This window comes from Grus americana, chromosome 8 (assembly GCF_028858705.1).
Source record: "Grus americana isolate bGruAme1 chromosome 8, bGruAme1.mat, whole genome shotgun sequence".
NCBI lineage: Eukaryota > Metazoa > Chordata > Aves > Gruiformes > Gruidae > Grus > Grus americana.
In genome coordinates this window covers 9051945-9070902 of record NC_072859.1, presented here as the reverse complement: position 1 = coordinate 9070902, position 18958 = coordinate 9051945, and the positions used below count along the sequence as shown (strand labels likewise).

The 18958-nt window shown below is 64.7% G+C and overlaps 1 protein-coding gene across 1 annotated transcript; it reads right to left on the bottom strand.

Moving 5' to 3' along the window:
- Positions 1-100: 100 nt before the first annotated feature.
- CRIP2 (cysteine rich protein 2) lies at positions 101-16119 on the bottom strand. The gene is made up of 8 exons (XM_054834186.1): positions 15975-16119; positions 6039-6133; positions 3771-3828; positions 3160-3300; positions 2920-2988; positions 2387-2481; positions 2026-2083; positions 101-1862 (listed from the first exon to the last, which is right to left on the bottom strand). Exons 1-8 carry the CDS (start codon positions 16015-16017, stop codon positions 1795-1797), a joined length of 627 nt encoding a protein of 208 aa, XP_054690161.1. The 5' UTR covers positions 16018-16119; the 3' UTR covers positions 101-1794.
- Between the last annotated feature and the right edge of the window lie 2839 nt (positions 16120-18958).

The window sequence follows — 18958 nt, the reverse complement described above, 5'->3', positions numbered from 1 at the left end:
CCGTAGCGGCAGGGTCCCCACACCATCCCAGGACCGGAGGGATGCTGCGCAGCGCACGCAGCTTCCCCTGCCTCTGCCAAGAGCTGAGCCGCACAACACATCTCTCAAAACCTTTATTGTCAGCAAATAACAAAAGTCAGCCCCGTGGCAGTGCAGGGAGCCTGGAGAGAGCGGGGTGCTGGCACCCCAGGGCTCGCTGCCCCGGTGGGTCCCCTGCATTGACCCCCTCTGCAGCCTCCTGGGCAGCCGCAGGGCTGGGTGTGTGTGGGGGGGAATGGGTGAGGCTGGGGGACACGTGTCATTCTCCAAAGCGAGGGGCACATTTACAACTGCTTATAAATAAACAACAACAATAACAAACCTCTGGCTCTGGGAAGCCGGCGGGCATCCCCCGCCACCGAGCTGCCAGCCCAATGCACTCTGCCCTCCCAACGTGGGGAGCAGCCCACTCCCCCAGGGCAGCAGCTGCCGGGTGCCCCCCCCCCCAGCACGGGCTCTGCCATCATGGGGAGCCAGGCGGGAGAGGGGGCACCAACCCAAACCAGCCGGCAGAGCAGGTCAGGCATGTGCCCAGGTGCACGTACAGGGATGCCCTGGGGGTGCAAGGATGGGGATGCGGGGAGGTGCCAGCCCCTGCAACCACAACGGCGGCTGGGGTTGGCTACGCGCATGGCGGAGAGCGAGAGCCGGGGCACGGAGCCCGGGAAGGGCCAGGAGAAGGGCAGTGCTGCCAGATGGGCCTGTCCTGGTTTCGGCTGGGATAGAGTTAATTTTTGTTCCTAGCAGCTGGTATAGTGCTGTGTTTTGGGTTTAGGATGAGAATAATCTTGATAACACACTGATATTTTGGTTGTTGCTAGGCAATGTTTACACCAAGTCAAGGACTTTTCGGCTTCTCCCCAGGGAGGAGATTGGGGGTGCACAAGAAGCTGGGAGGGGACACGGCCAGGACAGCTGACCCAAACTGACCAAAGGGATATTCCATACCATATGGCATCATACTCCATATATAACTTGGAGTAAGCTGGCTGGGGCTGCACCCACAGCTCAGGAACTAGCTGGGTGTTGGTTAGCGGGGGTGAGCATTTGTGCTGTGCATCACTTGCTTTTTATGTTATCATTATTATTACTCTCTTCCTTTTCTGTCCTATTAAACTGTCTTTATCTCAAGCCACAAGTTTTACCTTTATTTTTTTCCAATTCTCTCCCCTACCCCACCAGCGGCAGGGAGTGAGCAAAGGGCTGCGCGGTTGTTTTAGCTGCCTGCCGGTTAAACCACAGCAGTGCCAGAGCCCTCAGGGGACCCCCACATCCCCAGTGGCTGACTAGGAACCGGACCGGGCGCTCTGGCCACCAGCCCCTGTCCCCAGGCGCCACGGGACGCCTGCCCAACTCCATCGCCCTCGGTGCGGGGGGCAGCGGGGAGCACCCCCACGGCGGGACGCCTTCCCCCTGCTCTCAGCCCCTCGGGTGCCACCCGCTGTCCCCTGCACAAAGTGACACCCCCGCACCTGCCCTGCTGCCTCCCGTGCTCGGGACGGGGGCAAGCAGGAGGGCTGGGGAGGGCAGAGCGCATTGGGAACGACCAGAGACACCTTCTACCTTTGCCTTTAAACACTGAAGCTTATATTAGAGACTATGATATATAACCCGGAGGGCAGGGATGCCCAGAGTAGAGACAGCAGGGAGAGCACAGCTCCGTGGCCAGCCTGGCGAGGCTCTGCTCCGGCTCTGGCTGCGAGCAGGACGTTAGTACGGGGGCACAGAGCAGGCGGGCGGGCTGGGGGACACGGTCTAGGGCTGATTCTTCGCCTCAGGGTCTTTGTCGTAAATGTAGCTTCCCACAGCTCCGGTGTTGACGCCTGCATGGGGAGACAGGCAGGGGGGTGAGGACCCAGGCGGGAAGGTGGCACGCTCCAGGGAGATGTCCTCTCTGGACGGTGGCACGAGCACCGAGAGCGGCAGCCCAGGCACGGCGCGTGGCCCCAGGCCGGCTCCCCACCCCAGGCGCCCCCAGGCACTCACCCTTTGGCCCGAAGAGGATCCCGTAGCAGGGCTTGTGGCAGTACGGCTGTCCATCGTGCTGTGCGGGGCAGAGAGAAGCATGTCACCCGGGGCGGGGGGCGGGCAGGGAAAGGCCGGTCCCCAGGACACGTCCCCCTGCCTGGGCACCTCTCCCGCTCTGCTCGGCCCCTGCAAACACCTGCACCCCCAGCGCTCCCCCAGGCTGCAGGAGCTGCTCCTGCCAGCCCTGCTCTGCCCTCTTGCAAAGGCAGGGGCTGCCCAGCCGGTGTGGCACAGCACAGCTCAGCCATGCCCCGCTGGCATCCCCCCCCGCCCCTGCCACGCGCGCTGCCCGGGGCTCTCGGGGCCGGGACATCCTTACCTCGGCATGGCCCCCCGGGGTCAGCGTCTTGCTGCAGCGCTCGCAGCGTAGGCAGGGACGGTGCCAGTCCTTCCCCAGCGAAGTCACCTTCTCGGCTAGAGCGGGGACAAGGAAGGAGAGTCACCCTGGCCCCCCTGCACACACACCGGGGGGGAGCACGCCCCGCAGGGACATCACCTCTGCATACCAAATCCCGAGACAGCCCGGTGCACCCCAGCCTCCCGCACCTCTCCCACCCTCTGCTGCCTCGCAGGTGACAGAGGTTGGCCGAGGACAGCTATGAAGCCCACGGCCACCCACCTGGGAGGTGACAGCAGGGGACACGATGCAGATGAAGCCCTGCACCAGAGCTCCTCCAAGAGGACCCATCCCTGCAGGCTCCTCGGGCATTTCCCTCTGTGCCCCCAACCCCAACTCGGAGCCAAAACTCCCTCCCAGCCCCTCTGCATGTCCCAGGGGTCCTGCACAGAGACCAAGCGCCACAGGGCCGTGCCAGCCCGGGGCACGCACCCACCGCCCGCTCGCCACCTTACCAAAGTAGACTCTCTTGCCGCAGCGCGGGCACATGTTGGGCTCCCCAGTGAAGGTGGTGACACTGGAGGCTGGAAGGAGAGAGGGCGTGGGAAGCAGAGCGACATTTCAGCCAGGACGCACAGGTGCGGAGGACCCCCCGCACACATCCTGTGCCCAACACTATCGCCAGATGCAGTGGCTCCAGACCAGCTGAACACGACGGCGGAGGGCCGGGCTGCCCGTCCCACCCTGCCCCTCACCTTTGCTGGGTCCCTTGGGAGGTGCGGCGTTCACCTTCCTCTCCTCCACCTTCACCGGGTGCTCGATGGGCCCCGGAGCGGTCTGCCCCTCGATCTGCGGCTTCTCGTAGATGTAGGACCCGGCGCCGCCGATGTTCACCCCTGCAGCGGGGCAGAGAGAGGCTGCGGTGGCCTGGGAGACTCGGGGTCTCCATCCTCCCCCCAGCCCCCTGTCCCACCTCCCCCAGCCCCGCTGAGCCACAGGGCCACTGCGGACACCGCTGCACCTCAACCCCGGCTTGCATTCTCCTGACCCAGGCTTTCTCCAGCCACATCTGGGATAGGAGAGCAACTCCACCTCCTGTTTGAACAGGAATTTGTTTTTTAAATATTTAATAAATAAAAGGACAGCTGTCAGGATGGATCCCTCCCTCCAGCAGCTCTCCTCTCCCTCTGCACAAGGGGATGGCAGGGTTGGGACTGCAAAGTGCTGGCTTGATGCTCAGCCCAGGCTAGCCTGGCTCCTGGGGTGCTTGCAGAGCCACGGTTCCCCGCCAGCGGGGATGGGGGGACCCGGCCCTTCCTGCAGCCCTGGGCACGGCTGCACAGGCATGGGGGGAGCACGGACGTACCTTTGGGGCCAAACAGCGTGGCATAGCAGGGCTTGTGGCAGAAGGGCTTCCCATCGTGCTAGGGAGAGAGGGCAGTGTTAGGATGCTGAGCGGCGACGACAGTTCTCTTGGGATCGCTTCCATCCCCACTGGTGTTCAGAGACCACCATGGCCATGCCTACACCCCAAAACGCACCCAGCCTACGGGTCTGCCAGCGACAGCCTAACCTGACCCAAGCATCAATCACTCTGGCTGATCTGCACACGCCGTACCACGGGGCTGGAGCACCAGCACCCTGCGACAGTTCAGCTGAGAGGCATCTCCAAGCCCCAACCCGGCGCTGTGCCGCCGGGACCCAGTGAAGCATCGCTTGGCCCATTGAGCGTCCTGTGCGCAGTCAGGCTGTTATTAGGTGCACAGAGCACTGTGGCTTCCACCGAGCCGAGCCTCCCCCCTCACCTTGGCCTGAGATCAGAGGCCTGTGTGGGCGCTGGTCCCAGCCCAGCTGCTATCGGCCCCACTGTCGGCCGGGGGCAATTATCGCAGGAAGTCACGAAGCGAGTGATAAGCCCCAGAGCTCCCCGCAGCCGTTTCTCACAGGCCAGCAGGAACCAAGTCCAAGAGAAAAGCAAGAGCGTTTGTGGCTGGGGCAGGGGGCCAGCGGGTCTGCCACGCGTGCCATCCAGCACGGAAACCCCACTGGAACCCCGTCCTCGGGCACGAACCCACCCCATCGCCTGCCTGGCTCCATCCAGCATCTCAGCCCTGCTTCGTGCCCGACGCTCCTGCCCTCCATCCCCTCCGCTGCAAGGCAAGGACACCTTGCCCAAAACGGGCAGGGAGGTAGCTGAGCAGAAGTGATGTCCCTTCCCTCTCCTCCGCGAGCGGTGCCGTGCCAAAGGCGAGGGCTGGGAGCGGCCGGGGGCAAGGCTGGGGGAGCGAGCGGGCAGCGGGCTGGCAGCAGGCAGCTGCAAATATCGCAAGGCGAAAATACCAGCGTGCTCACTGCGTTACCATGCCGGAGGGGAGGGTAAACATTTAGCTGGTCTCCCCGCGACACCTTTCCAACCCAGCCGGACACACTGGCTTGAAAGGAGGGAGAAATAACAGGGAAGGGCCAAATCCTGCTGTCGGCACAGTTGGTGGGGGCTTGGCTGCCGTCCCCCACGGGAGCAGAATCTGGCCTTATATGGAGAAGCAGCAAATCCCCCGGGCTTAACCCGGCCCAAAGCACAGATCCACCGGCACAGCCCCATCCTCCCTGGCAGGACCAGCCCCGCTCCCACTGCGGGCTAGCCACAACCGGCATGGCCATCCCTGCCGCCGCCACCCGCTCCCCAGCTGTGCCGCCTGCTAAAACCACGCTAAAGAGCTGGTGACACTCTGGCATGACAGGTGCTGCACAAAACCCGGGGCACCGGGTGTCACGCTGGGGCATCGCGCAAGAAAAACACAGTTGCTGCCAGGCCCCAGCACCTGCCACCACTGGTGCAGCACCCTCGTGCTCCCGAGTGCCAGGCAGCCGCGGTGGCACCACGCTCCAGCAGAAGCCCCAGGCACCGACAGCACCGGTACCAAGCCAGCGTCGCCATGGCAACCCACGCATCCCTGATTTTTGCTGGTTTTAACCACACTTCGGTGCAGGCTGTTGGCACCCGCACGCCTTCGAAGCCAGTGCAATGCCTGAACGAGCCTGCCCGGAGCGCAGCACCACTTCCAGTGCTTGCTGGGACATGCCGAGCCCCGCTGCGGGCCCACGCCGGGGCGGCACAGCCAGGGCACCACACGTGGTGCCAGCACCACTCTGTGGCTTGCCCAGGGCTGTGCATGAGAGCTGTTGAGCGCTGCAGGTTGCAGCAGCAGCATTTGAAGTGCAGCATGTGCTCCTGGGCTCGGTGTGCCGCAGGGACAGCCATCTGCGTGGCGTCGGGCACCTGAACCCCTGTCTCTGGGGAGCTGGAAAGCCCCGGAGAAGCCACCAAGCCACCCCCTCATGCCAGCACAGCCCCTGTTGCTTCAGCTGCTCCAAATATTTATATTTTAAATGGATTCGGGGCTTTTTTAGCTCCATTAGTAGATGTGGTGGGGCTGCATCACGCAGAGCCCTGTCCACTGCTGGCCAGGGGAAGAGATGGAGGGCAAGGCTGGATGCAGGGCTGCCCCGTCTCACCTAATGCTGCTGGTTATCTGTCGAGGGAGGCTTGGGGACGAGAAGGATGCTGGGGGGGTCCAAGTCTCCATCACACCTCAGCAGGCTCCCCAACCGCATCCGCCCCGGCGGCTCTTACCTCGGCATGCCCGCCCGGGGTCAGGGTCTTGTTGCAGCGCTCACACTTCAGGCAGAACTTGTGCCAGTCCTTGCCCAGGGAGGACACCTTCTCCGCTGCAGAGAACGCAAAAGAGGGGTGAGCGACTGCCCAGCACCTGCGAAAGCCCCTGGGGAAGCCAGGCTCCGGGCACCACGGGGGGCTGTGCTCGAGGGGTGCTGCTCAGCGGCACGTCGTGCAAATCAGCCACGCTGCAGGGACTGCTCTGCTGCAGCCCGCAGGGTCCCTGGGGCCGTTCAGGCCGTGGGCATGGCCCCCCCCAGCCTCTGACCCCCCAGCGCCGGCTCTGCCATCGCACAAACGCCCTTTCCCACACGCCAGTGCAACGGTAGCGTTTTCCTTTCTACTCCTTGCATCTATTTTTACCCGCCACGTTACCCAGAATGACCCTGCTCCCATTCAAATATTTGGTGTTACCATGCCCACCCCACCCGTTTAGTCATGCCTCCCCCGCGCACACCCAGCCTCTTGTACTCCCCGGGGAGCCTCGGCCGCAGTTCCAGCCCTCGGCCAGAGCTGCCCCGGTGCTGCCGGGAGGACGGGATGGCAGACAGCCTCCAGCGTCACCAAGGGTGGACATTTGGCCCTGGGAAATACCCGTCTCTTGGGCGTGCGGGCGCTCCCCCCTCGCCCCCAGCCCGGCAGCAGGCGCGACGTGCAGACAGGTACGTGGGCACCATCCCTGCGTTGCCCCGGAGTGCCACGAACCTGCAAAGCAACTCACTGCCGGCACCGAAAACAGTTTCAAAGCATCAGTGGGCAAATTCAGGGAAGGAAAATGCTTCGAGGCCAGTTACACGAATGCACCTGCTCGGGCTGGCCCCGAGCTGTACGTCTCCAGGAGCACCCCGGGAGGTAGCACGGGCTGCCAGTCCTTGTCCTGCATCCCCGGCCTCACGCTGTCCCCCCTCCCTCCCGGCTCCTGGGGGGCCGGGCGCTGCCCCGTGCCCCCTGTGGATTCCCTTTCGCCCTCCCTCTCCCCAGCACATGTGCGGAGACAGCTGGAAAACAGTATGATCCCATTAAAGCCACCGTAAAACTAAATCAGAAGAGCCAAATAAAATATTTAACAAGCAAATAAAAGCGCAACCAGAGCTCGGCCCCGCTCTACAAGAAGACCTCCTCTGTGACAGCGGGTTTCCCAGCCCTTTTTTCCCCCAGGCCCTCAGCAAATGTCACCTGTTTGCATCAGGTCAAGACGGGGGTCAAGAGCCCCCCGAGGGCAGGCCCTGGCTTCCAGAGCCACCCTCCTCCCAAGGCAAACAGCTGCATCCGGGCACACTGGGGCCACGATAAGCTGAAACAACTGCCATAACCACCCCAAAAACCAGCCCTGGTGCAAAGCAGGGTGACCAGGAGCAGAAGAGGGCAGCGTGAGGGGGCAGAGCCAGAGCCACCATGCCAAGGTGCAAGGGGAGATCCCCAAAAGCATTGCTGAGCAAGCACGTGGAGGATGGGCTTGGGGGACCGCCATCACCTGGAAGCGGCTCCGAACCAACCTCCCGGTGATGCCATGCACCGGTCCAGGCTGTTGCACCAAACCCCAGGCGGGGGCAGACGGCAGGGTGAAGGGATGTCCCGCCACACTCGGGGGTCTGCGTCTGCCTGCTCAAACCTGCCAGGGCAAATCCCTGCTGGCCCCCAAGCCCGGGGGGCTCAGGAGGGCTCGTGCTTCCCCAGCCCCTGGCAGCAGGCAGCACAGGGTCGGACCCTGCCCTCCCCTTCCCTGCAGCCCTCGCCCCCCCATGGGGGCAGAGGACCAGCCCTAGGGCACACAGCCCCCACCCCCTCCAGCCCCGCAAGCGCTTCCCAAAAGGAAGGGGGACACCGAGGTCCCAGCACCCCGCTGCCTTGGGGCTGCTGCAGGAGTCCTGCATCCCCCCAGCCGCCCCCCCCCCCCCCAGCAGGAACGGTGCCTCCCCGGGGTGACCAGGGAGGGAAACGGAGCGTGATGGGCTGAAAGTCGAGCCAGGGGCTTGGGGCCAAAGAGCCGCTCGGCTTTGTCACAGCAGATGCACAGCCAGGCCAGGCTGCGTTTCGGCTGCGTCACCCCCGGCTCCCCCCACCGCCGCGGCCCTGGGTACAAAGCAAGGAGGAAACTCCCAGCGGATGTTTTCCAGAGGCCATTGCAATTACAGCTGGCCACAGCCCACACCAGCTCCTTCCTGCCCCCGCGAGATCAGACGCCCCCCCAGGGTCTCCCCCTCCGTAATATTTCAGGCAGCTGTAAATCCCTGCTGCTCCCTGACAAACGCACACCCCCCGCCAAGGCATCCCCCGGCCGTGCCGAGCAGGAGGGACCGCGCCGGCACCCACAGCCCCTGGCAGGGGACGGCGCAGGAGGGAGGAGGCGGGGGCACGGATAACCCCCAGGAATCGTGGGGGCTGCCCCTTGCCCTGGGGTGGAAATGCCACGCAGAGGCTGCTCAGGCATCCTCTGGCTGCAAACAAGGGCTCCCGGGGGCCGGGGCCAGCACAGCCGGGCCGGCTTTCCAGGCGGCATTGTTCGTGCGGAGCAGAGGAAGCAGCCCGGAGCCACCCCGGCCCCTTTCCAGGGCAGCGGCGTCCCGCCCCATAAATCACTGCGGAGGGGAAGCACCAGCGCCCGGATTTCCTGTCACCCGGCCACCTCTGCTCTGCCCTTGCAGCGGCTCCAGAGGAGGGGTCTCTGCCCACCTCCCCCCGGCCATGGCAGAGACACCCCCCCCCCCCCGGGCAGCCGCTGGGGAGAGCCTCACTCTGCACCCCCCCGGCTCCGGGGGGGGGACACCCCACCATCAGCACTGCAAGGGCAGCCCGGGCTGAAGCAGTGCGGGGGCGCCGGCCAGCTCTGCACCGGGAGCACGGGATGGCGCGGGGCCCGGCGCAGGCTTTGCTCGGCCAGACATCACCCCGCACCCAGCCTCCACCGCCGAACACCGTGCCCTGCCGCTCCGGGAGGGGACAGCACCCCTACCCGCTCAGCGTCACACCGAGTGCACGCACGTCCTGCCCCCTTGATGCTCCCCTCAAGCTGGCCAAATTTAAACCAGCCATGCGGCACCCCCGGGAAGGGCAGAGTTAAGGGATCTTGGCTGCAGGGATTTGGCCTCTGCCAAATGTGCGTGGCACGGGGTTTGCCTGCTCTGGGTTACCTGCCTCGCCGTGGGTGGGCACCGGGCGCCCGTCGATGACAAACGTCGCACCCAGGGGAAATGCCCCCGCGGAGGAGAGGTGGAGGCACGGCCAGGTACACGGCCAGGTGCGGGATGTAGCCGTGGGGTGGATTTGCACTGTGCAGGGGGTGCAGCCCACACTGACAAGGGACACCACCAGAGCTGGGGAAAATCAGAGGCCACGAGCAGGAAAGCACCCGAGGGGGCTGCCGAGGCGCTCTGCTCCCCTCGGTGCTGCGGCAGCCCCACCCCAGAGACAACGCGGCTCATTCCTTAATTACCTGCCGTGCCCGGGCAAGGCAGCTGGCGCAGGCCAGAGGTGGGCGCACCTTTTTGGGGTGGGAGGGGAGCATCCCTTCTCCCAGCCTCAGCTCTCACACAGGTATTTCCACAGCCTGACGTCAGCGCTGCTTCCAGCCGGAGGCTTATTCAGCAGAAGCAACTGTAGCTGCAGCCGCATCTCTGCAAAGGGCTGGGCTGTGCCCCATCCATCCCACCGCAGCCCTGGGAGGACGTGGGGAAGGCCTGACAAACCCGGTCCGGTGCTAAAGATGCCAAATCCCCGCAGGGACCCAGCAACAGCCGTACCTGGAGGAGAGGGATGCTGCCAGACCCGACTACAGATGCGCTTCAAAGCGGTCACAGGCACAAAGGAATGAATGAGAGAGATGAGCGCAGGGAAAGGAGCGTGGTAAATGGCTGGAAACAAAGCTGAGAGTCCAGGCAGCAGCAGCCTCGTCCCCTCCCCAGCCCCTCGCAGCGTGGCCGGGAGATGGAAAAGGCAGACGCACGGCTCGAGGATTTCCTGCCGTGCCGTGCCAGGCTGTGCCACCAGCTGTGGTGCCCCGCCAGCCCCCCGGGAAGGGTCTGCGCTGCTTTCCCACGTCCCCCACCCCGTCCCCTCCTGCCCTCCTCGGGCAAGGCCAGGCAGCTCCTCTCCCCCATCACACAGCTGGTGCCGACGGTTACGCCGCACTGTGATTTTGTGGCCAAGACGTATATATTTAGCTCCCCCGCAGCAAGGCGAGGCGAGCCCTCCGGCCCCAAGCCGCTCGCTTGCTGGGCTCCCTCCAAGCGCACGACAAAGCCAGCTCAGTACGGCCTCGCCAGGGAACAGAGCCGTCTCCTCCCTGGGGAAAACCAGGAATGCCCCAGGCAGAGGGTCCCGCTTCCCCGGGCCTTGCTTCCAGCCCAGCGGAGAGGCGAGGTGCTCCCCAGGACCCGAGCCCCCGCATAGCCCCACTCGGGCGCGAGCAAGGGTTGTTTGATTTCCAGCTGCAGCCCTAATGCACGTCATGGCTCCCGTCCATCCCGCCGCTCCCTGCTGACAAAACCTCACCTACTGCAGGCACTTTCCTGGCCGTGAGCCTCGAACCTCCCGCTCTGGTTCACGGGGCCAGGGCAGCCTCCAGCAAATCCCTCTCCATTTTCCACGGGGCTGCTGTACTTCACCAAGCAGTGTCCGGACGGGATGCGCTCCTCCGTCTCCGAGGCTGGGCAGCTCAACCGTAGCTGTGCTGGGCGAGGATCAGCAGCATTTCTTGCTGGAAACCGGGTTCAGCCGGGGCTGAGCCCAAGAAGCCAGCTGCTTTCTTGCTAGGGTGCAGACCCACATGCAAGGTGTTACCAGCAGGACCCCCAACCAGTGGCAGGAATCCAGGCAGGCTGCTGCCCTCCTCTCGCCCCACCGCACGGCGAGGGACAGAGCGGCCGGCAGAGAGCCGGGGCACGGGCAGGCACACAAGCAAAACCCCTCCCCGGGTAATTGCTGGTCCAGAGCATGGTGTTCCTCCTGCGTGCTGAGATACCATCTCTGGTGGGCAGCGCTGGGAGGATGAGACAGTTTCCTGGCCCGTGTCAGCACGAGCAGGATCGGAGAGATGCTGGAGCAGCCAAGCCTGTGTAAGTGCCCCTCCAGCCCCTCGGCTCCTCACCTCCCCACCCCGCTGGCTCCCTGCGACCGCGGGGCACAACCAGCTCCAAGCAGGGTTTGGCCCAGGGCTGTGGACAACGCAGCGTGAACAGAGACAGAAGCAGGAGAGGATGCTCGGGACCTCCCTGGGGGCTGCAGCACTGGCGCTCCCCACCAGCAAGTGCACGGCAGGCTGGTGGGAGAGCTCTCCCCACCCCCATGCCAGGACCTGTCCCTCACCATCGCCTCCCTGCTTGCTTCAGGGCCTCCCAGCCCGTCGGCAGGAGCAGTGGGCACCACCACCCCACCCAGCCAAAAGTGGCACCATGGCACACACTCCAGGCTCCGTCTTTGATTGCGACATCGCAGTGACAGATTTTCCATTATCTCTCGCTTGGGCGTTCCTGCTCCGCCTTTCCTCGCCTTTCCTTTCCAGTCCCATCACCTCACCTCTCCCCAGTGCCGTGCTCCTGCCAGGGACAGGGAGGGAGGACGGGAACACCAGGAGCTCTGCCCGAGACCTGCCCGGGACCCGAGATGTGGGTGCAGAGCTCCACGAGCCAGCCGCCAAACGGAGTCACCCAGGACCAGCCGGGCTTGCAGGGAGCTGCCCACCAGCCCCAAGCCTCCGGCACCCACGCACGGCCCCGGGAGCAGCACCGCTCCCCGCAGGCTGCCGGCGCAGAGAGAGCAGGACAAACCCCTGGCACAACCCCTGCGCATCCACGCGGATCCCCGTGTCCCACAGCAGCTGAGCCCCAGCTCCCTGTAAGGCAGGCAACTGCCCACGCACACGAGATGCCGGCACCGCACCGTGCAGGAGCCCCGGCAGCTCCGGCAAAGCGTGCACTTCACAGCGCGCGAGAGCAAGGGGGCCGAGACCTCGCGCCGTCCCGTCCCACCCTCCCACAGATAATTTTCTATAGCTCGCGCTATTTTCCTGAGGGAAAAAGCTAATGCTAATCAGCCCGTCCTTCAGCTTCCCACAGAGGCGTCCCCCCCCCGGCAGGGCCCTGTGCAGGGAACGGGTGCATCCTTAGTTACCATTCTGCAGGGTCCACGCACGCTCCGAGAGCGGCCACCCCGAGACACGGGAGCAGGCAGTTACGCAAGGAGCCCAGCCAGCCTTCGTGCTGGCAAGCCGGGTGCCGTGCCCATGCCGACACGCCGACGGCTACGCCGGCTGCGCTTGAAGAGCCGCTTTCTTTGTTAGGGATGGCTGTAATCGAAATAAAGCCCTCCTGCCTCTCCTGCCCGGCCGCTGGCGGGCCACCGTCTCCCAAGAGCCAGTGCCTGGAGCCAAGGACAGTGGTTACTTATTAATTGCAGAGCAGCTTCTGCAGCTTGAATTTCTGCAGGGCTGACCTGCCGGCGCGGTGCTCTGCAGGAAGAGCACCCCACGCCTCGCTGCACCCCTCTCCTCCAGCACGCTCGGGATGTCAGCATGACAGCAGGGTCGGGCATCTGCTGTGGGTGCCTCCGAGCACGCCAGGCTCCGACTCTCCTTGCTTCCCGGCTGGATACGTCCGTGGCCTTAGTTCCCCTCTGGCACCCCACCGGCAAACCGTCCCCAGAGAGCCGCCTTGCCGCTCCGGCTGCAGATGCAGCTGGGACGAGCCCCAGCGCTACTAGGTGACTTCCATGTGCTTTTAGGATGCCCCTTCCCAAACAAAGAGCGCGGCAGCCTCCCACCAGCCCTCAGGCACCCCAGCACACGCAGAGAGCTCCGTGAAAGCAGCCCACCAGCAGACCCCGCTGCACGCGTGCTTGCCACGTCCCTGGGGCTTTCGCCTGCCTCGTGCTTAGGATGGGAAAACAGGAAACCCCCCGCCGCTGCAATCCCCCGCAGTTCCCTGGGAAGAGAGGACAGGAGGCAGAAAGGCTTGGCCAGGGATCCCAGCGATCCTGCAAAACTCATTTAAGGCTAGCAATGCAAAAGGGAGCTGGGGAAATGTGCGGCTGTTTGGCTTCAGGCGACTCTGGTCCCTCCGGCACTTCCCGCCAGAAGAGATAACCCAACCCCAACCCCGACCCGCTGCCACCTGCCAGCGCGGGATGGGAACCAGCCCCGGCTCTGCCGGCAGTGCTGCTCTGCCGGTTAAACATTCACTTCATCCCCCCAACCTCCCCAAGGCAGGAAAGCTAGCCCCAGCCGCTCCTGGAAACAAGGTCACAGACCTCAGCCTGCATTGAAAAAAAAAAAAAAAAATCAGAAAAAAAGCCAGAAAACTATTTTTATATTTCCCTGTGCTTTTTAAAGGAAAAAAGCTCATTCTGTAGCTCAGGAAACGCCCACATCCTCCTGACTGCGCAGGGAGGAGCCCGCTGGATTTTTCCAGGGAGCATGAAGCAACAGGCATGCTGGAAATGAGTTTTCCATCGGTACCCACGACTGTTGGCATCGGTCAGCCGCTCAGGCACCGCGCGGGGCCGGGAACGGGACGCGGTGGCGTTTCTCACACATGACCCACGGCTGCAATCCCAGGCATTCGAGAAGTTATAGCTGCCAGTGTTCATTCAGCACAGACGAGGAGCGCTCCCGAACAAGCGGGGCTTTATGAATCACCTCCCTGTTAAGCTTCGGGCCAGCCGAGGAATTCACAAGCGTTACCAAACCCCGGGCGCAGTGCTCCCATCGCCTTCCCACTGAACCACGCGGTCCATTGGGAGGAAACCCCAGGAGCTGCGTCCCGGAAAGGCGGATCAGAGATTGCATCCAGGTTCTACGCATTAAATAAACGGACCGGGGTTTATTCTGCCGGAGCCTGGGCGGTTCCTTAAGGAAAAGTTCAAGGCGTCAGCAAGGACACACTCCAGCCTATCTCAACTCCAAGCATGGAGAAGGTTTTGGCTCACTCCCATTTTGACTCGGCCCCTGGTCTCTCTGAGGGGGCAGCGGGGGCCGTTTGGCCCCTGCAGGGAGGTGTGTGATGGGGTCTGCTGCTCCTCCGCTGCCAGACACCTGCCTCCTCCCTGCCTGCAGGGCAAGGTGTCCCCTGTAGGGACATGGACCTCTACAACCTACAGAAACTTGCCTGGGCGGAGAGAAAGCCAACACGCAGATGGGGGCATGGGGTACAGCTCTGTGCCCCCCCCCCCAGCCCACGTCCCTGGGAGACCCCCAAGTCTCCCAGCACATGGGGAGAGTTACAGCCCCCCCCAGGCAGGGCAGGGCTGGCTCGTCCCCGCAGCAAGAGGAGGGACTCTGACCCCAGGCCAGTGCCCAGCTGGCTGGACAGACACGCTATTTTCTGCTTAAAAAGGAAAAGATTCACACAAGGAAAGACATCCAAGGGGCTGAGCCCTTCCCACCCCCACACAAATAGGTTTATTTAAAGGAGGAAGACAGCAAATTCCTATTTCTCTGTGTTTACTTGGAGATGGCCGGAAAGGAATGAAAGCACCACCAATACCTCAAACGCTCAGGCACCATCAGGACCCTTTGGTATTTCTCCACCAAACAAACATGCTGAGGCAGCAGGGGCTGGACCCTGGAGCACCGGAGGGAGACGGGCAGGGAGGGGTACAGGCAGGCAGCGCCAGGCCAGGCCAGCTGGACTCAGTGGCCAGCACATCCCAGGGGACAGCTCGGGCTGGAGTGCCGGATCCATCCACAGAGCCACCCTGGGCCCGCAGTGCAGCCCTGAGGATGCCCACCCCGAGGATGCCCGCCCCGAGGCCGGGGGGTCAGGTTGCTCCCCAGGAGGCTCTGGGCTGGGCACCACCATGCAAGGGAAAAGCGGGCTGGGGCAGGCTCCTCGGGGAGCGGCAGTGAGGCACCAAGGCAAGGGATCAGCCCTCGCTCCCACCTCTGCCTTTAGCATTTTGTGCAACCTGGGTGGCGGCGCTCACCCCGGGGATGCCCGACGGGAGACATCCCAGCCCCCGTTCCCAGAGATCCTGACCAGCCACAACCCCAAACAGGGCCCTCAGAGACCTGCAGGGACTCGCTGCTGCCCAAACCCAGCCTGGGCATGCCAAGATGGACCTCTGAGCCCAGATGCTGCCTTTGAAAAAGTCCCGTAGAAACCCCAAACCATTCATTAGCTCACCCACCCCGGAACAGCACGCAGAGGGCTGGGCGAGAGGCGAGATGGGGAGGGGTGAACGGCACACCTGGAGCGAGGTTTGCAGAGAATGAGAACAAATTGGCTAGGAGAAGGGTTTTGTTTGCACCTGCCACCGCCTGCTTTGCCGCACCGAGACCCCACCGGCTCCTGGGAGCCCCCTGCACAGCACCCCGTCCATGTCAGACAAGCCAGGTTCCCCTATGTCCCAGGCCAGCAGGTACACGGGGACGCGAGTCACCCCCAGCACCAAAACAGGCAGTGGGCGCACACCCCAACCATGGCTCCTCACCCCCCTCCTTCACCTCCTCAGCCCAGGGGAGCAGGGGAGGGTGCCCGGGACCCCCCTGCCACCCGCACCCCCTGCATCCCCCACCCCAGGGCCAGCCGGCAGCATCCCCCAGCGCGGGGGGATGGGGGGGGGAGCAGAGCAGAGCAGAGGGGCCGCGGCCGGTGCGAGGGGGGACCCCGGAGGAGAAGCAGCTGGTGCCGGGCAGGGCTCCGGGCGCTGGGGGCACCCCCCCGGGGAGCCGCGGCCGAGCGGGACCCCGGGATGCGCCGGGCTTGGGGACGGCGGACTGGGGGACACACCCCGGCGCCGGGAAGCAGAAGAGGACCCGGGGATGCACCGGGGCTTGGGGAAGGGACAGCCAGAGATGAGCGCCGGCTCCAGGATGGGGGACCGGGGACAGAGCGGGAGGACCGGGGATGCGCCCCGGGTCGGGGAGGGGGATGCGGGGCCGGGCCCCGGGGATGCGCTCACCGAAGTACACGGTCTTGTCGCACTTGGGGCACTTGGATGCCATGGCGGGAGAGCGGAGCCGAGCCGTGCCGTGCCGAGCCGTGCCGAGCCGTGCGCCCCGCTCCGCCCGGCCCCCGCCCACTGGCCCCGCCACCGCCTAGGGGGGGGCCGGGGCGGGGCTGCCCGCGGAGCGTCTGCCCGGCTCGGCACGGCTCGGCACGGCACGGGTCGGCACGGCCCGGAGCGCGGCAGGTGCATGGGGGAGCCCCCGCCCGGGGCAAACCTCCCCTTGCCCTGTTCCCATTCCCGAAAGCCCGAAGCATGCAAGTGTTCCCGGTTCCCCTTTCCCGGGAAAACAAACATTAAAAAGGTTGCAAGGAAGCAACGCGACTTGTGGGCTTGTCCCAGCTCTGTTCCCCGTCCCCTCCAGCGGTGCCACCTCACTGTCCCGGGGCAAGTCCTGCGCTCTTGCGAGCTGGCACGGACCCACGGGACCAGCAGGTCCCATTGCCGTGACCCCCAGCCCCAGAGCCCGCGTGAGAAACAGGAGCTGTCTTGCCCCTCTTTTAGGGACAGCCAAGGGACACTTAGCCCCTCTTTTAGGGAGATGCTTTTGAACTCTGCGTGCACAGGCGGCCCTGCAGTTAGGCTGGTGGAAGAGATGGAGTGTGCAGCCGCAGAGGGATGTACAGCCGGTTGCTGTGGTCCTTTGGAGTCGCGGACTGGCGTTTGAGGAAGCCCAGCACTGGCTGAGAGACCGCTGGCCGCATCCTGACAGCAGACACCCTCAGAGACCCCGGCCGCAGCACCGGCACACGCACAGCCACGGCTGCGCAGGACTTGGTTTGGTGGGACGGTGCCCAGGTGGGGCAGAGGGTGCAGGGGCTGGCGGCACGCACAGAGGGGGTGGGCAGCAGCCCCCCGCCCCGGGAAGCGCTGTGCCTGCGCTGGGTATTCTTAGCCACATTTTTTCCAGATGGGGTAACTGAGAAACCCAGATTAAGTAGCTGGGACAACAGGCCTGATACGGGAGACCTTGGCGGGGGGACGAGGGCGAGAGGCCCTGGGAGAGCAGAGATAGCAGTGACGGCGAGCGAGGGGAGGGAGGAAGGCACGTCTCCTGGCAGCCTTGCTAGCATGGCATGGCGTGGCACAGCACGGTGGGGCAGCGCTGCCCATCACAGGCACACCGCGGCCCCAGGACATGAGTTGAGGGTGCTGGTCCTGGGGCCAGCCCCAGCAGAGGGACTTGAGCATCTCCCATCCTGCTGCAGGGCAAGCGGACGCCCTTGCACTCACCACCCCGGCACCCCAAGCCCTTCCCTGCCATAACCCTGCTCCGGCAGCGCAGGCTGCCTCGCCACAGCGCCCAGCAGCCCCCTGCTTCCCAGCGCCATTTTGCTCCGTTGCCATGGAAACACTCAGGTCAGAAATCCCTCCTGCGTCTGCCGCTGCAAAGGGATGCTCAGGCAACCATGAAGTGCTGCCGAGGCGGGAGCGCCGGCTTCGCCCGCTCTCATGTGTGCCCTGCAGTGGGGTGCAGACCTCCTGCACCGGGGGAAGCCCCTCCATGCCAGGATGGCTGCATCCTGTACCACGGGCCGCCGCGGCGCAGCGAGCGCACAGGAGAGGGGTATAAGGGGAGGCGAGTGGGGCGGCGGGGCCCTTGGCTGGGGTGCTCCGGGGGCTGCACCCCTGCACCGCTGCCCCGCAGGCTCGGGCCGGGTGTTTGTAAACAGGAAATCTGCTGCTGCCGACAGCGAAGCCGTTGCATTATTCATCAGCCCGCAGCCTGGCTCTCCTCCGCCGCCATTGTCATCTAATTCCTCCTTTCTCTGCCGGCAGCTGGCGTGGCTGCCAAGCGCCCGCCTGGCCCCAGGCACAGAGACGGCACTGGGAAGGGAACCCCGGGCTCCGGCATGGGGCAGGGTGACCCCCACCCACGAGTGCAAGGGGCCGGATGGGACGGGGATGCTCGATGGCGGGCTTCTCCATCGGCCGTGCTCCCTGCCGGGTCGGGAGGACCCAGGCGTCCCCGTCACTCTGTGCCCAGCTGCTGTCACAACAATGTGCGGCTTTGTGGCCTGCAGGGTCCCTGCGCGGGGGCAGCTGGCGGTGGTGGCCCCGGGACGCCCCAGCGAGGGGCGGCTGAGCCCTGTGGCCCCAGGATGGAGCCGGCGTGCCCAAGTCCCGGCCGGCAGCCACCCCCGGCGCCAGCAGCCACCAGGGCAAGGCAGGATCTGGGGATTTGTGGAGCTATTCATTTCTGGGAGGCCAGCTGCCTCTGCCGGCACAGCCCCACGGGCGCTCGTGTGGGTCCCGCCGCAGTACCCAGTGTGTCTGCTGCCCTAAAGCAGCCCGTGGCAGCAGGCAGGTGCCATCACGGCGCCAGCAGCATCGTCCACACGCCTGCAGCAGCTCCTCTCCCACGCTGTGAGGGACATCCCAAAAAGGGTCTGCTTTCTAAATCCTCCAGATCCTTAGGAAATCTCAGTTGGTGTCCCGGCCCTGGGGGCTGGGAAGGCAGGAGGAGGAGGAGGAGGAGGAGGAGGAGGAGGAGGAGGAGGAGGAAGGCTGCACCCACCCAACAGCATGCGTGGGGCTGCCACAGGTGAAACCCCTTTGGCCCCGCTGCAGAACCGGCACCCAGCCGGGCTCTTGCCTGCCAAGGGCTTTTCACACGTAGAGGCTGGGAGGAATTAAGACAAATCACCTAAAGGTGTGAATCCCTGCCTGCAAATGCGCTAAATCCCAAGCGGATATGCTCGTTCAGGAGCAAAGTGGCTTTAACTGGTCATGTCTTAATCTGCCCTGGTTTAGGCTTGGCATGCTCCCGCACCGAGGGCAGGGCTGTCCAGGGCCACGGGGACAGCAGGATGGGTGGCACTGGCTGGGCAAGCGAGGATGGTACAGCTTCTCCAGGGACAGCATGCCCAGCACAGCGTCTCTGGGGGGCACGCAGGATGCACGGCAGTGGCACGGTGGCAGCAAGGGACATCCCTGAC

Bases quoted from the DNA above. Each gene is read 5' to 3' on its own strand.
- CRIP2 (XM_054834186.1), bottom strand. From the start codon at position 16,017: ATGGCATCCAAGTGCCCCAAGTGCGACAAGACCGTGTACTTCG. The intron at 6,134-15,974 runs GTGAGCGCATCC...CGTTCTCTGCAG, and splicing joins CGACAAGACCGTGTACTTCG to CGGAGAAGGTGTCCTCCCTG. The intron at 2,482-2,919 runs GTAAGGTGGCGA...TCCCCGCTCTAG, and splicing joins CGGCAAGAGAGTCTACTTTG to CCGAGAAGGTGACTTCGCTG.